Here is a 16007-nt window from a genome sequence, read left to right as displayed (position 1 = left end):
AATTGTTAGCTGTGTAAGAATATTTTTTTTGCGGCTTGTTGCAAATTCTACATGCGACCATTTAACGTAATATAACGGTGGATTTACGTGTCGATGAAATACAGTGGGACTCCGATTCAGGCACAATGCAAAAATTGATTACAAGACTGCATACGAAAGCACGCGGTATATGTTGATTGGAAACAAGCATTCTGGAATTCGACATGACGTCATGGAATTGACACGCGCTACGTCAGAGAAAATTAGCTCTCGGGCGCCACACATTTATAGTGCATAGTCAAATTTATCTTATAATTGTCATTTTATGTATCTTGCAGATTTAAGTAATTCCTGACTATCAAGTTTCTCGTCCGACGCTTTATGTGTGATGCCAACCAAATGAATTGTTTTCAAGATATTTTTGTTGTCACATTCCGGCTAAGTCAGTAAACGACTTCACAAGCGAATCGTTTAGTCAATTGTTACAATCACTAACTAGTGATAGAACCACTTTCGATTCCGCCAAACCCCGGCCATTTTTTTTAACTTCTGACCGAAGGTGCATGCGCAAGCATTGTGCGAGACTGTGGCCAGGTTCATGATCTTGGATAAATCTAACATTTCCCATAAAGAACAGTACGTGATGCAAATTTGCAACATTGAGCTATAAAGGATCAAATTAAATTATTTTTTTGATTCACTTCCAAACATCTTTGTTGCGTATTGTTCAATATCATGACAGTAGCCTATCCCATCGGGTGGATAGAATACATTATCAAATTTGAAATTTACCCAAAGTTTTACTTCTAAATGGATCATTCAAAGGACCTTAACCCTTACGAGGTTGGGCTCCCTGGAGTCTTGCTCAGTTTGGGGGGGGGCTGTCGATTCTTCTTATGCTTTAGGAGTGATATTTCTGTTATTTTTTAAGGTACGGCTTCAAACTTTGGGATTCACTTTGTAAAATTATTCACGCTGAGCATATCCGAAAATTAAACCTATGTGAATTTTAGAACTGCTCATAGACGTTGAAATGTTGAGGTGACTTATGACTTTTGGATTATTTTGCGATTAAAGCAATTGTAGCGTGAGTTTACACATTATTTTTTCGTAGAGTAATGAAGAACATGCATTGCCATGTTGTGATTAAATTTTTTTTACATAATCTCAATTTGAATCTATATTTTTCATGCAAAATAATAACTTTTCCCACGCTCAAAATAAAGCTCGCTTCTTGACTAAAAGAACAATGCTTCATCAATTACATGCAGTAATGAGATTTCTGAACGCGTGTCACACCAATTTGGATTATGATCTTGTGACCTCGGTTCCAAGAACAGCAACTCCTACGCTTTATTAACAAATGTAGACCAGCTGAAGAAGCAGGGTGGCGTTTATCAAATACTATTATGTAATCCACGAAACGAATGGAAGATCATGCAACAAAAAAAGCGGTTTAAATGCAATGTATTGTAGTTGCAACAGCGTCTCTCAATGCAAGTTCAATGTGAACTCGGCTACATACAAGGCTAGTACTAGGAGTAAGATTACCCGATAAAGTCGATGATGCTTTACATAAACAGAAGTCAGAAAGAAATTCAAAATAAAACAGTTACGGTTCATTAATTAACAGAACGTCACAACGCTTTTCATCAAAAGGAAAATCTGTAATGCCTCGGGTCATTTTCTTGTGGATTCAATAAGCTCTCTAAGATTCATATGCCACACACTAAAATCCAAACAATATTTAGATTTATTCAAAGTAGTATTTATTATGCGTCAAATCATTGTGAACCTGGAGAAATACTTTACAAAAAATTAGCTGCCTTTTTTTTTTTGCCTAATCGGCGTTTATGCGATAAAAATGTCAGTTTGGCAGCAAAATATTGATAAGTATTTTGATTTGGTTACAGCAATACCGGACTGCAGCAATTGGCACAAGGCTCTTGCAGCAACGTTTTTCAACTTGATTCAATGGTAAAGCAACCTGTGTTCTGTCAGGTTATGTACACACAAATTCAGAAATATTTAAGAATATGCAATGAGGCACATTGAAATTACAAGTGGCTGCACATTTACAGTTCGATAATACGAGAAATTGAATACAACGCTAATACAATCATTTCGACGTGGATTCAACATTGCAAGACGATGTAAACATGCGCGGGTTTGCAATTAGATTACTTCTCTTCTGTCCTTGTTTGTATAAAAGTCATAAAATCAGTCGTTGTATCCGTGCTAAAATTCAGCTATGCTCAAACCGCATTATATTGATATTTTCTAAATAGAAAATGGATTTATAAAATATGAATACAATACTGTTTCAGCATATAAAAATGCTGAATTTTACATCGAGTATTACGATTAGTTTTATGACCCACTTTTTATACAAAAAAGGATAGATGATTTTGATAAGCAATCTAATTGCAAAACCGCACATGTTTACAAGTATTCAACGTCTTGATATGTTGAATCAACGTAAAAATAGCTATCTGTCTAATAAAAGGAAAAAAGGAAAATCTCTCATTGAGCTCCGCGTTTTATTTAGGCTGTGGTTGAAGCCAAAGTTTATAAAACCGCAATCATTCAAATAGTTTATTCTGCGCAAAAGCAAACTTGATATACTCGTATGGAATGTGCAGGGCATAAAGGCTTTTCACAGCATTGACATTGGCCACGGTTTTTTGGTAGTTTATTTTTTGTGGCTTTGGCACCTTCTCAATAAGCAAACGCAGTAGTTGTCCACCGTGGGGACTTCGCTTTGCACGTGAATGAACCAACCCATCCTTCGGTCGATGATATCGGTGCCACCCTTTGTGAAGTCGTAAAGCTTATACAAGCCTGGCTTCTTTTTGCCGTCATCCTTGGTAATCCCCAATAGAGGTTGCATGGTCGTCAACATCAACACATTCCGCATGCCAGAATTCTTCGTTTTTACTACATAAGAATGTAGGCTGAGATCAGCCTCACTCGTCTGCCAATAAATTTCGTACGAAGATTTCTCCCTACCACTCACTTGCTTCACTTCCAGGGGTATTCCTCTACGTATAGCGTTGAGGGTTCCAGCTGACATTATACCCCTGTCAAGCAACTGCGCGAGTGGTATGGAGGTGTACAAGCGGTCATACAAAATATTCCGACCTTGAAGGTCACCGTGTTGTTCCAGGCTCATCACCATTCCTTTTACCAGTTCTTCTGTTCCACGAACGTAAAAATTAAATGGCTCTTCCTTCGGTTTACCTGAATAGACCGATGCCGCAAATGTGTATGGGAATCTTCTGGCGTTTACCGACTTGAACAGAAGGCCATATTTCGCAGGCTTGTTTGGATTATATTGCTTGAAGGCAATTTGTGTCCTCATGGGGTATAGCGTTTTGTCCAACGACAAGTAGTCACCTGGAATGACATGTTTGCCGCAGTTTTCGTTAAACATTTCGAAAACGACTCGAAATGCGGCCAACCGGTCATTCTTCCAACGTTGCGGCCTAGTATTTTGGTCGTCGAACGAAATGTTCGAAAATAAAAATTTAAAGCGGTTCTTGCTCATTGTTGCACTAAACACGGGATGTCCTTGCAGTTGATTGAACAATACATCCGTGGAATGACCAGCCTGTCCTAAAAGCCCCCGAAAATACTCCAATTCAACAAAGGCCAGCATCTCCTCGTTGTTGGTTGGGCCAAAATAGCAGTACCTGCTGTCATCTAAAATTCTCTCTGGCAATTGAGAAATGAGTGTGGCAATTTTTCTATTTGTTTCTTGAACAATAATGTTCAAAATGTTTAAAGAAAAAAATAGTTCCCATGCTTGCCGAGGGGTCTTGGCTTCTTTGGCTTCTCCTCTAACACCAATCGGGCCAGATATAATGTTAGCCCGGCCCCTTCTCTCATTGTGCACCGGTCTCGCATTAGACCAAGTAATGCTGACGCCGCCCTCTTGTCTGTTCTTTGGCTTTTCTACAAAAGTTGTATAAGACTTCAGTGTGTCAGGAAAACTCAACAGCATCGTAGTTGTTCATGTCGAGATAGGAATCTATGCTGTTCACCAGTCTTTTCGATGTTATAATCCGTCCTGATGGCGCAAACTCCGGTTGAACATCGCCCATGGAAGGTAACTGGTCGTCAATCTCGATCGGAATCGCTGTTGCGGAAGTTGACGGAGAAGAATCCGCTTCTTCATCTGAATCGGAGTGCCATAAATCCTCCAAATCATCCGCCTGGCTTTCGTCGTCAGAATCCAGTAAAACATGTTGCCATATTTCTTCAGCACTGAATCCTTGCCTTGCCATGTTTTATTTAAAAGTGAAAAGGACGTAATTTTTTTAATAATGGCGTTGAAATACTAAAGAAAATGTATAATGAAACAAATTGTTAGTCCCATAGAAACTAGTTAGAAAAAAACTGTTACACAGAATTATAAAAATCGAGAATAAATCAAAACTTTGCAATATAATAAATTGTCAGACCGTTGTTAAAAATTGTGAAGTGCACTTTACATATTTACCGATGATGAAGCTATATGAATGCTATGGTTATCTATGGTGATTCAGATTAGCTTTTTGAGCAATGCTTCACGTTTATGATAAACTACACGTAGAAGGGAAATCCAACAGGCGTTTGCACAATATCGTCGTTTAGCGACGTAGATTCGACGAAAGCGGCGTAATAATTAGTAGGCCTACCTGGTATCAATATTGGCTGTTTCTGCAATGTTGCGTTATGACCATGAACGCCACGTGGCTTGAAAAACAACATTATAACGCTGAATGAAACCATGTGCATGAAACTGATAATCTATCTAATAAAATTATCTCTGATGTAAATTCAACGATTGGGCAATGGTATGTCACAACAAAATTACCAAATATTCCATCATTTTGACGGCTAGAATGCATTGTTGAATCTAAACCGAAAAATATAGATGCGCTGTTCATTCATAATTTTTGATATTTGTTTATATGTTTAGTGAAAATAAGCTGTCATTCTTGTTATTATATTGAAAACGAAAAGAGCAGTTTGCAAAACGTCTATATTACCATGAATGCGGTTTCATCTATTTTGATTGTCCCTTGCTGTAGGCCTACTCAGGCAAGTTGTAATTATCACAATCTAACTTTTCCAAACTGTGAGCACTATATCTCGATGCGCATTTGTGTATTGTGAGAAAATTTTGATGGTGTCCAAAAATCAAATACTATTTACAAAATAACTCGGTCTCTTACAATATCCTCATATGTCACATCAACAAATACTTTCCTGACTTACCAATAGGCCTAACTAAGGTAATAAAGAAACATTCTACTAACGGACAGTTCAGTGATAAAAAAAATCCAAAAGTTTGATATTTCTTGCAAATGCAAACAATATAAGTTTTTCATAAAAAGATGAAGTTCAATAGCATTACAAGAATTCCATCACCATAATTCAAAAAGAACCTTTCCATTACTTGAGTTGACCCTTGCGATTACCCCGCATATGGGTTATGTTATGTACCACTATAGTTCACCGTACTGCCGATTGCCTAAAGCATGAAAAAAGTTGCATCTGTCTGCGGTTATAAGTTATATTTTTTTCTAAATTGAACTAAAACAGCTATTCGCATTATGAAACAGTTGGATAAGTGCCATAAATCAAACTATGGAATAAGTTTGTATCTCTATAAAAACGCCTGCCTGCAAAATGATACCATGTTAATAAAAATTACTAGATGTACATAACGCAATATACTTTATGATATTATATTTTCTGATTATACATTTCCAGTCCTTGTCACAGACTGCATAATGCTTACTCATTCACTTTCAATGTAACTGAAAGTAGTTGTTAGATAAAACCTATATATCACACGCGCTATTAAGTAAAAGCGTTCTATTTTACATTGATTGGATTGGCTCAATATGAGATGGCTACTTCTAAACTACACTTATGAAGGCAGAGTCTGCAATTACTTGAATTTTTGCAGGTGTTACCTACAATAAATAATGCGATTAATCGAATACAATTCTCACACAACTCGTGAATATGTCTAGTCAATCAGCGCTGACATAATGCTGGATGATGCATTATTGTTTATTGAATAATTTAGTAAATATGCGTAACTTCATTTGTTTGTTATTGTGAGACGAAACTAGGAAGAATGGAAATAGAAATGGATAAAATAAAGGTATTTTTATTCAATGTAAACGCGCTGCCGCGTGTCATTATCTAACTAAAATATCTCTCGCCGCTAGCCTATGTCGATTCATCGCTTTCTGACGTCACGTCCATTCGATAATAAACGATTTCTTTCATGCATTCTCAGTTCAGTTTGGCAGTTACCCGCCTTTCCGTCGATTCAACTTTGCAAGACGTCGCATAAGTTCATATCTTTAGTTTGGTAAACGGAGATAATATTTCATTGTGACATTGCTATGCAAACTTATATTTCACATGAGACAACTTGACAAGTAAATATACAAGTTTTCACAATTTATGACGAGTTATAGCACATGGAAATGTTACGCTACAATTGCTTTGCGAGGTACTGCATCGCGGTTTAGTTTATCAGTGACAGTGAACTTGGTACAAGAAGCCTCGAATATATTGATTCAACTAAGCTGCATCACGTATAAACGTGGTGGAACGATCGTCCTTTTCACAAAAGCGTGATGTTCTGGTTTATCCTACACAAATGAGAAGCGTATTGCATTTCAAATCTTTACATGTCGACTTGGAAATAAATGTTTACAAGTATATGTGAGAAGCTTTGGGAACATCGACGCCTTTTCTGCTTTTGATAGTGTGTCGGACAAAAGGAAAGATTTGAAACCAAAATCATAATATGTTACAGAGCAGCTTCTATAGTAAGCAATAACGTTGTAGCCTATGCTTTGTTTGATTGAAAGGACATAATTGTCTGCGAAAAACTATTCTCGCTCTAGATGCATTGGCACCAAGTTTTATGTTTAATTTTACGCAATTTCAACCGCAAGCGACGGTAACTCATCGTATCAAAGTTGAAGCTTTTCTTGTATCGACGTCGCTTATAAGCCGTGGTGAGAACAAAAGGTCCACGCATACTGTCAATTTCCTTCACGCTGTGAAGCAGTTAGGATTAACGAGACATGGGCCAAATTAATTACTTTCATCCAGCTGGTGGGAAAATTTTGAACAATAGAATATGAAATATTTCAGAGGATGTGCTGAGAAATGCCTTATATCTCTCAATTTATAACCTTTATTCGCTCAAAATTTCAGCTCAATAGAGGTGAATGAAAGTTAGGAAAAGTCAAGAAATCTCATAGTCGCAGCCTCAGTGGTTTTAGAGATACAACTGTTGATGCAAAAAAGTTGAATTGACAGCCCCCCCCCCAACCTTCAAACAGTTAAACAATAAACATTGCCATGAGGCACCTTTTAGAGCGTTTGGTGAGAGTGGCATGCAACAGCTGCGTTGGAACATTGATAAGGCCTATAGTATATATGAAGTAGCCAAAATGTTTCCTCCAGTGCATCACTAAACAACAAAATTTAATGTAAAAGATTTTCCATTTTGTATAGACTGCTGCTGTAGGCCTATCTCTTAGACTAGACTTCGGCTTGTATTGTTTTGGATTGCTCATATCATTTACAGAGCAATTGCTTGTTAAGTTCCGAGAATCTCAAGATGGACAAGTGACGACACTACGTCGGTTCTATGCCACATCTGTTTGGTAAAATTTATTGCTTTGCGATAAAAAAAGCAAAAGTTTCAATAACATCTGCTGGAGGCACCGCCTTCAGACTTGGTTGGTTGGTTTTGAATCTTTATCCTCGGACTGGCAAAGCCTTGATAGGTTATTCCTGATAGTTTCGCATACTTGTAGAGGCTTTTGACGAAGGGCCGGTTACCGAGATTGACAGAGTGAAGTTTTCCGATTGTTAAAGTTTTGTTGCCGGGGAATTATTCCAGTCACTAGGTGCCGCTACTTCTAATTGTAACTTAACCTTTTTGACCTCGGCTTTTTGCTTTCTTCATAATAATGATATGCATATAATGTGTATATTTACAGTAAAAAGTCCCAAGAAAGATTGATTAAGTACCACTTTTAAAAAGTCTTTAGTATAACCCAAAAAGTAATCGAACCCACGTTTGGAGAGTATGTTGGACTTCATTCAACAACTTTTTCAATGGTACTGAGTGATACATGCAACGATTTAGACCAGTGGTTCCCAACCTGGGGTTCTGGGGTCTGTGAGAAAGCATTTGGGAGTCAGTGATTACCTTGATGAATTTAGGAAAAAAGAAACGAAAAGCGATCTTTTTACTTTCATTTAGAACTCTGATTAACCCTTTGAAGGTTGGGGGGGCTGTCAATTCAACTTTTTGTATCAACAGTTGTATCTCTAAAACCACTGAGGCTGCGACTACGAGATTGCTTGACTTTTCTTAACTTTTATTCACCTCAATTGAGCTGAAATTTTGAGCGAATAAAGGTTATAAATTGAGAAATAGAAGGCATTCCTCAGCACATCTTGTGAAATACTTCATTTTCTATGGTTCAAAATTTTCCCACCAGCTGGATGAAAGTAATTAATTTGGCCCATGTCTCGTTAATCCTAACTGTTTCACAGCGTGAAGGGAATTGGCTGTATGTAAAATTCTGTAAAAAAAAATTTAATCATAACATTTCAATGCATGTTCTTCATTACTCTACCAAAAAATAATGTGTAAACTCACGCTGCAATTACAGTCATAAGTCACATCATCATTTCAACGTATTTGAGCAGTTCTGAAATTCACATAGTTTTAATTTTCGGATATGCTCAGTATGAATAATTTTACAAAGTGAATCCCAAATTTTGAAACCGTGCCTTAAGAATTAACAGAGATATCACTCCTAAAGCATAAGAAGAATCGACAGCCCCCACAAACTGAGCAAGACTCCAGGAGCCCCACCTTCTGAGGGTTAATTGCAAATGTGTCAAGTACACCGTAATTTTTTAAGCGCTCTGTCAAGAAGTTGGGTCAGTTTGCGAAGTACTTTTGTATCATTTTGAGGTTTTGATTATCTAGAGGAGAAGTTTCAAAACGACTGCAGCAGCTAAAAAATGAGGTATCAATTCTTTTGAAAGAAAAGGAAGTCCCCTCTCAAAATTGTTTGAGAGTAAAAGTTTTCTATACGGCATGGCCTACTTAGCCGATATTTTGGGTCATATTAACAATGTTAATCGTGGCATTCAAGGACCAGGTGTGACAATAATTGATGCAGCTGAAAAATTGAAAGCGTTTTTAGCCAAATTGCCGATTTGAAAACTCAGATTGGAAGCAGGAAATTACGCTAAGTTTCCAATATTAGAAGATCTTATCTTGATGGATGAAACTCAAAGAGAATGTACTTCTTTGATCTCTATGAGAGAAAAATTTTGCGTATACTTGGAAACCCTGCAAATCTCATTTCAACATTATTTTAATTTAGAACACCTGCCGAACGAAGTTGAAACATGGATTCGAAATCCTTTTCTTTTTGACTTGAACAACATTAACGATGACGTCCTCAGTAAAGATGACCTAATTGATTTGAGATCAAAAGAGTTATTATTTATTACGCATTGAATTTCATTCAAAAACTGTGGAAGAATTTTGGTGCTTACAAATGCAAACCTACCCATTCTTGGCAAAGCAAGCGATTATTGTTTTGTTACCATTCATAACCACTTACCTTTGCGAGGCAGGATACTCAGCTCTTGTTACAATAAAAACTAAACATCGAAATCGCCTGGACGTTGAAGGTGACATGCGTGTTGCATTGTCAAAAACTCAACCACAGTGTAGTCGTTTACCTCAGGAAAGGCAACAACAGCCCTCTCATTAAATTTGGTTACGTTGAAAAAGTTTCGGCATGGCACTTTGGTTCACCTCAATATTCAAATACTGCTGACATTTCTTGAACAATTCATTCGTTTTCTTATTTGAGCAACTGTTTAACCTGATATTTGCCGCAGGAGTCATAGCGGCAATGCAATATGACACAGTACAGTCGTTGAGTGGCATAATTATTACAATAGTCAATTGTATGCTAATTGAGTTTTAGGCAAAATTTAGGTCGGGGTCAGCAGAATTAATAATTTGTCTAAAGGGGTCCGTGACAACAAAAAGGCTGGGAACCACTGATTTAGACGAATCCTTGTTGACTTCATGGCACACGCCTGTTACAGGTTGTGTTGACTTATCATAGCAGCACTGGGACATTTGAAGAGCTTGGAAGCATCGACTGGCCTGGAAGCGTGGTACCTTTGAATGTGCCTTTGTGTGGATATGAAAACGAACATTGCCAGGTGGTCATTGAGCCTGATAGAAGTAAGCGATGTAATGTTGATTCAATTCAATTTATTTTTGATTGTCCAAAATGTATAAAAGAAACAAACGATAGGCTATACAACAGCAATTATTCAGGAAATGAACCAGCAAAAACTTTTTTGGTATAATTTGGTACTTAATTTTAAGTTGACCTACTTTTATTTCAATTTGATTTGATATGATATGGTTAGAAGTAATAAAGTGTTAATTTAAGCAACCGGTTGTTTTTTATGTTGTAAGTAAAACAACGTTTTATTGAAATAAGCTGGATGAGCTGTAGACAATGAATGAGCATTCACACTTGAATGTATTTACAGCTGTTTACTATGTTCTTGGAGGGTGTGCAGGGCTTCTACTTGTAGGCTGTGCCGCTATCTTCATCATGTACAAGTACGTATTTTTGAAGCCAGTCGAAGCTACACATTATTATTAGGCTACGTTGGATATGTCGCACCATGACCACCTGGAGATGCGGCCTGATTTGTCACATTTTGCAGATTTTGATTACAGCTACTGCTAGTGCTTAACTGACATTTTTTGAGATGTTTTTACTTTTTGCGGTTTCCTAATGACAAAAAACTTTTTTGCTGCCTTGGGGAAGCAGTAGCAAATGACAAAAAGTAAGTTGAAAAACGCAAAATCAGACTGTTATTGAAAATTAACAGTCTGACCAAAATCTACAAAATCAAATTTTCTTTGTTTTTCAACATGTGAGGATGTTAAAACCTATTGTGTCATCTGGGGAAAAGAATAAAGAAAGCGTAAAAATCTAATTTTTAGAAAAATTTATTTAAACGTTAGCCCAAAGTTAGAAAAACCTGGAAATTTCTGCAAAATGTGACAAATCAGGCGTATCTTTAGGTGGCCATGGTCGTACTAACCAGCATTATAAAAATCATGGTTTAAACTATTATCGCTTTGGAATCGGTGTTCTAAGCTAACTTTTTGTTGGTGTAAATATCCTTAAACTTAATGCTACATCAATTGTATGGCAAGGCCTCAATAGTATTCTCAGAAGCGGGCATAGGATACTTTAAAGTAGCGTGTTTTCGCTATGTTATGCCAGAAGATCATCGCTTGCGCTGGTCCCTACCAGCCGATGAAAAGTAGCTATGGTCTACCAACAACTTATAATGTAGCTTCCAGTACAGAATTAGGTTATGAAAATTAATTATGTAAAAGTTGGTTGAAGTTTACTATAAAGATTTATGGATTCCATGTTTCCTGCAACAATTATTAAGTTTTACAGAAGGCTGCTCTAATCTATGTCTCCCAAAAACGTGTTCACATTTTTAGACTTCAAGTTTGTTAAGTTGGTCAAGTCACAAAGACAAGTGGGCATCCCTCTACAAACAGCGGATAACAGTGGTCTCTGCGATACAAAACCGGAAGCCGCTCTGATGTTGCATAGAACTGAATTTAACGTGAGCTGGTACAGCAAGAAAAAATAGTTCAATATCAGTTGAGAATGAGCCTGATCCAGGATGTGCTGCTCTATTTATCTCTTAAACACATCGTAAATATTCAGTTATTTTCAATTTCGATTATGAGACTCCTCCTTTGGCACAAGTTTGTTTGCATAGTGTTTGATATAGATGTTGATCCAATGTTGTACAATGTTAAGTCACTTCTCTGTCTCCTGAATAAAATTATTGACCACAGAAATTCGATTACACTTGGAGCCAGTATCATAGCGTCAAAGTGACATGGTGGGGGGTACATGACCCCATCCTTTTAAAGTTGCAGTTATTTAAAAGATGTTTTTATTAGGTTGGTTTGAAAATTTTCTGAACTATCAAAGTATCATAGGGTAGGAGTTCCTGGTCACTTAATTCGAGCAATTTTTAGAATTCAAACTTTTCTGTTTTTTATATAACAGTGACATTCCAAGTATAGGTTACTCATAAAGCTGATATTTTTAAAGGCATTGTAACAATAATGTATTTACAAACGTATTTATGGCACCATTATCGTGTTTCCGTTACATCAAAATTTTTGCGTATTTCGTCTTTTAGATGTAAACGAAGGTCATAAAGTTTAAAAGCAACGGAGTGGATGTTTAACTATTTGGGGAAGTGCCTACTTACTAGAAAAAGGTTATGTTTATAAGCTTCTGCATTACTAAAATCTTTATCCTCATTAGTTTAAGAGTCAACCACACACATTGAGGGTGATATTGGAACTCTTCTTTAGATGTGTTCAAAAACCGAGCTATTTTTCAATAATTTTTCGAATTCTGGTTCAATCAAACCGATCTGTTTAGACAATTAACCCTATCTTAATACGAGCTGTTTTCGCACGCGAAAAGCACGTCACGGGCTATCTTAGTCCGGTGCTAATTAATCGCTAATAATGGAAGCTATGATCACAGAGCCAAAATCACAGAGCCAAAATATTTTACAAGATAGTAGCCATGTGTATTGTGCGTGTAGAAATTAAATTTTTGCCCAACAAATTTTTTGAAATCAATTGTTTGAGATAAAAGAAACGTCAGAAAGTCGGTTTTTATTTTAATTTTCTAAAAATAGTTTCAAAATTGAAATTTTTGAATTATAACATAGAGTAATGCTGAATTAAACAAAACTTACTTTTGCTCATAAATATAAGCCATTTTTGGGCGTTTCTACATTTGAAAGTACTTGAACTAACATTTATATTGCACTAACGTTAACATTATGTATAACTAGCATAGCACGAAAATGTCTAGCTACCTGAGACGAAATGCTTATTGTGAAGGACAGGAAGGTAGAAAAATGACCAGTTTAGGTTTAGAAAAGTCGCAAAGAATAAAAACTAAAGGTCAAGAAATTTCACATTTCTAGCATATTTCCTTCTGTGAAATATTTCACTACTAGAGTGGGGCGTCCTCATAAAACCCCGTGTCGCTACAAATAGGGTTAAGGCGAAATGTAGGTCTTTCGAAGTAAGTAAAATCAAAATTGTAACATCATTAAGTTTGTCGTTTAAAAAAAAAAAAGTTTTGTTGTTCAAAATAACTTCCCACTTTCGCGTTTACTTTAAACATGTAAGTTCGGGGAGACCGGGGATAGCTCGGACGATTTTTTGAAAACAGCCCATATTTTTTTAAATTGCACAGCAAGTTCGTAAATGTTATTTTGTTGTAAACCGTAAAGCTTTGCCGAAAAATGGTAGGAGTATCGTTTGTTTCAGCAAACCGGAAATGCTTATAAAAAGCATAATCTCTACGGTCCTCAAATGTCGAAGTCACCCAGGGGTAATTTCGGACATGCCTGGGGTCAATTTTATGCAGACTTTTTCAGTTGATTTGACAGTGATGACAGAATGTTTGCTTTTCTTTTATATGTCCGAACCATTATGTCTTTAAAATCCAATAAATTATTCAAAAGATCTGAAAATAAGATTTTGTTTAACCCTTACGAGGTTGGGCTCCCTGGAGTCTTGCTCAGTTTGGGGGGGGGCTGTCGATTCTTCTTATGCTTTAGGAGTGATATCTCTGTTATTTTTTAAGGTACGGTTTCAAACTTTGGGATTCACTTTGTAAAATTATTTACGCTGAGCATATCCGAAAATTAAACCTATGTGAATTTTAGAACTGCTCATAGACGTTGAAATGTTGAGGTGACTTATGACTTTTGGATTATTTTGCGATTAAAGCGATTGTAGCGTGAGTTTACACATTATTTTTTGATAGAGTAATGAAGAACATGCATTGCAATGTTGTGATTAAATTTTTTTTTACATAATTTCAATTTGAATCTATATTTTTCATGCAAAATAATAACTTTTCCCACGCTCAAAATAAACCTCGCTACTTGACTAAAAGAACAATGCTTCATCTATTACATGCAGTAATGAGATTTCTGAACGCGTGTCACACCAATTTGGATTATGATCTTGTGACCTCGGTTCCAAGAACAGCAACTCCTACGCTTTATTAACAAATGTAGACCAGCTGAAGAAGCAGGGTGGCGTTTATCAAATACTATTATGTAATCCACGAAACGAATGGAAGATCATGCAACAAAAAACGCGGTTTAAATGCAATGTATTGTAGTTGCAACAGCGTCTCTCAATGTAAGTTCAATGTGAACTCGGCTACATACAAGGCTAGTACTAGGAGTAAGATTACCCGATAAAGTCGATGATGCTCTACGTAAACAGAAGTCAGAAAGAAATTCAAAATAAAACAGTTACGGTTCATTAATTAACAGAACCTCACAACGCTTTTCACCAAAAGGAAAATCTGTAATGCCTCGGGTCATTTTCTTGTGGATTCAATAAGCTCTCTAAGATTCATATGCCACACACTAAAATCCAAACAATATTTAGATTTATTCAAAGTAGTATTTATTATGCGTCAAATCATTGTGAACCTGGAGAAATACTTTACAAAGAATTAGCTGCCTAATGGGCGTTTATGCGATAAAAATGTCAGTTTGGCAGCAAAATATTGATAAGTATTTTGATTTGGTTACAGCAATACCGGACTGCAGCAATTGGCACAAGGCTCTTGCAGCAACGTTTTTCAACTTGATTCAATGGTAAAGCAACCTGTGTTCTGTCAGGTTATGTACACACAAGTTCAGAAATATTTAGGAATATGCAATGAGGCACATTGAAATTACAAGTGGCTGCACATTTACAGTTCGATAATACGAGAAATTGAATACAACGCTAATACAATCATTTCGACGTGGATTCAACATTGCAAGACAATGTGAACATGCGCGGGTTTGCAATTAGATTACTTCTCTTCTATCCTTGTTTGTATAAAAGTCATAAAATCAGTCGTTATATCCGTGCTAAAATTCAGCTATGTTCAAACCGCATTATATTGATATTTTCTAAATAGAAAATGGATTTATAAAATATGAATACAATACTGTTTCAGCATATAAAAATGCTGAATTTTACATCCAGTATTACGATTAGTTTTATGACCCACTTTTTATACAAAGAAGGATAGATGATTTTGATAAGCAATCAAATTGCAAAACCGCGCATGTTTACAAATATTCAACGTCTTGATATGTTGAATCAACCTAAAAATAGCTATCTGTCTAATGAAAGGAAAAACTTTCATTGAGCTCCGCGTTTTATTTAGGCTGTGGTTGAAGCCAATGTTTATAAAACCGCAATCATTCAAATAGTTTATTCTGCCCAAAAGCAAGCTTGACATACTCGTGTGGAATGTGCAGGGCATAAAGGCTTTTCACAGCACTGACATTGGCCACGGTTTTTTGGTAGTTTATTTTTTCTGGCTTTGGCACCTTCTCCCATAATAGCGTGTTTGCATACGTCGCATCTACGTCGTGTCGACGATAGTTGGGGCAGAGTGGCCCTTCTGCCGCTTGGAGTTGTTGTTGAAGGTTGTTTCCCTATTACTGCTTCAATCTTATGTATGGTGTGATAGTTCAGGCCCTGGAGAGATCGCGACTTTATGAATGGCTTCACGAGTTCCATGGCCAGTTCCCAACCGAAGTCGAAGGATTTTCGCTTGCGTGGATCAGTCCCTTCATTTAGTGCTAAAACTGTAGATGCGTTGACGCGGCAAGTATCCAAAAAATAAGCAAACGCAGTAGTTGTCCACCGTGGGGACTTCGCTTTGCACGTGAATGAACCCATCCTTTGGTCGATGATATCGGTGCCACCCTTTGTGAAGTCGTAAAGCTTATACAAGCCTGGCTTCTTTTTGCCGTCATCCTTGGTAATCCCCAATAGAGGTTGCATG

At 36.8% G+C, this 16007-nt stretch overlaps 1 protein-coding gene across 1 annotated transcript in view; it reads left to right on the top strand.

Moving 5' to 3' along the window:
- Nucleotides 1-11963, top strand: part of LOC145776329 (receptor-type guanylate cyclase gcy-28-like) — a 77642-nt gene extending 65679 nt beyond the window's left edge. The window contains exons 8-10 of the mRNA XM_082587730.1: nucleotides 10153-10294; nucleotides 10612-10684; nucleotides 11591-11963. Of these exons, the coding sequence (XP_082443856.1) occupies nucleotides 10153-10294; nucleotides 10612-10684; nucleotides 11591-11606 (231 nt within the window). The 3' untranslated portion in view covers nucleotides 11607-11963. The remainder of the gene's footprint in view (nucleotides 1-10152; nucleotides 10295-10611; nucleotides 10685-11590) is intronic.
- The last annotated feature ends 4044 nt before the right edge of the window (nucleotides 11964-16007 follow it).

Source organism: Aplidium turbinatum, chromosome 8 (assembly GCF_918807975.1).
Source record: "Aplidium turbinatum chromosome 8, kaAplTurb1.1, whole genome shotgun sequence".
NCBI lineage: Eukaryota > Metazoa > Chordata > Ascidiacea > Aplousobranchia > Polyclinidae > Aplidium > Aplidium turbinatum.
The sequence above is the reverse complement of the archived record's forward strand: the minus strand, read 5'-3'. Positions and strand labels throughout refer to the sequence as shown.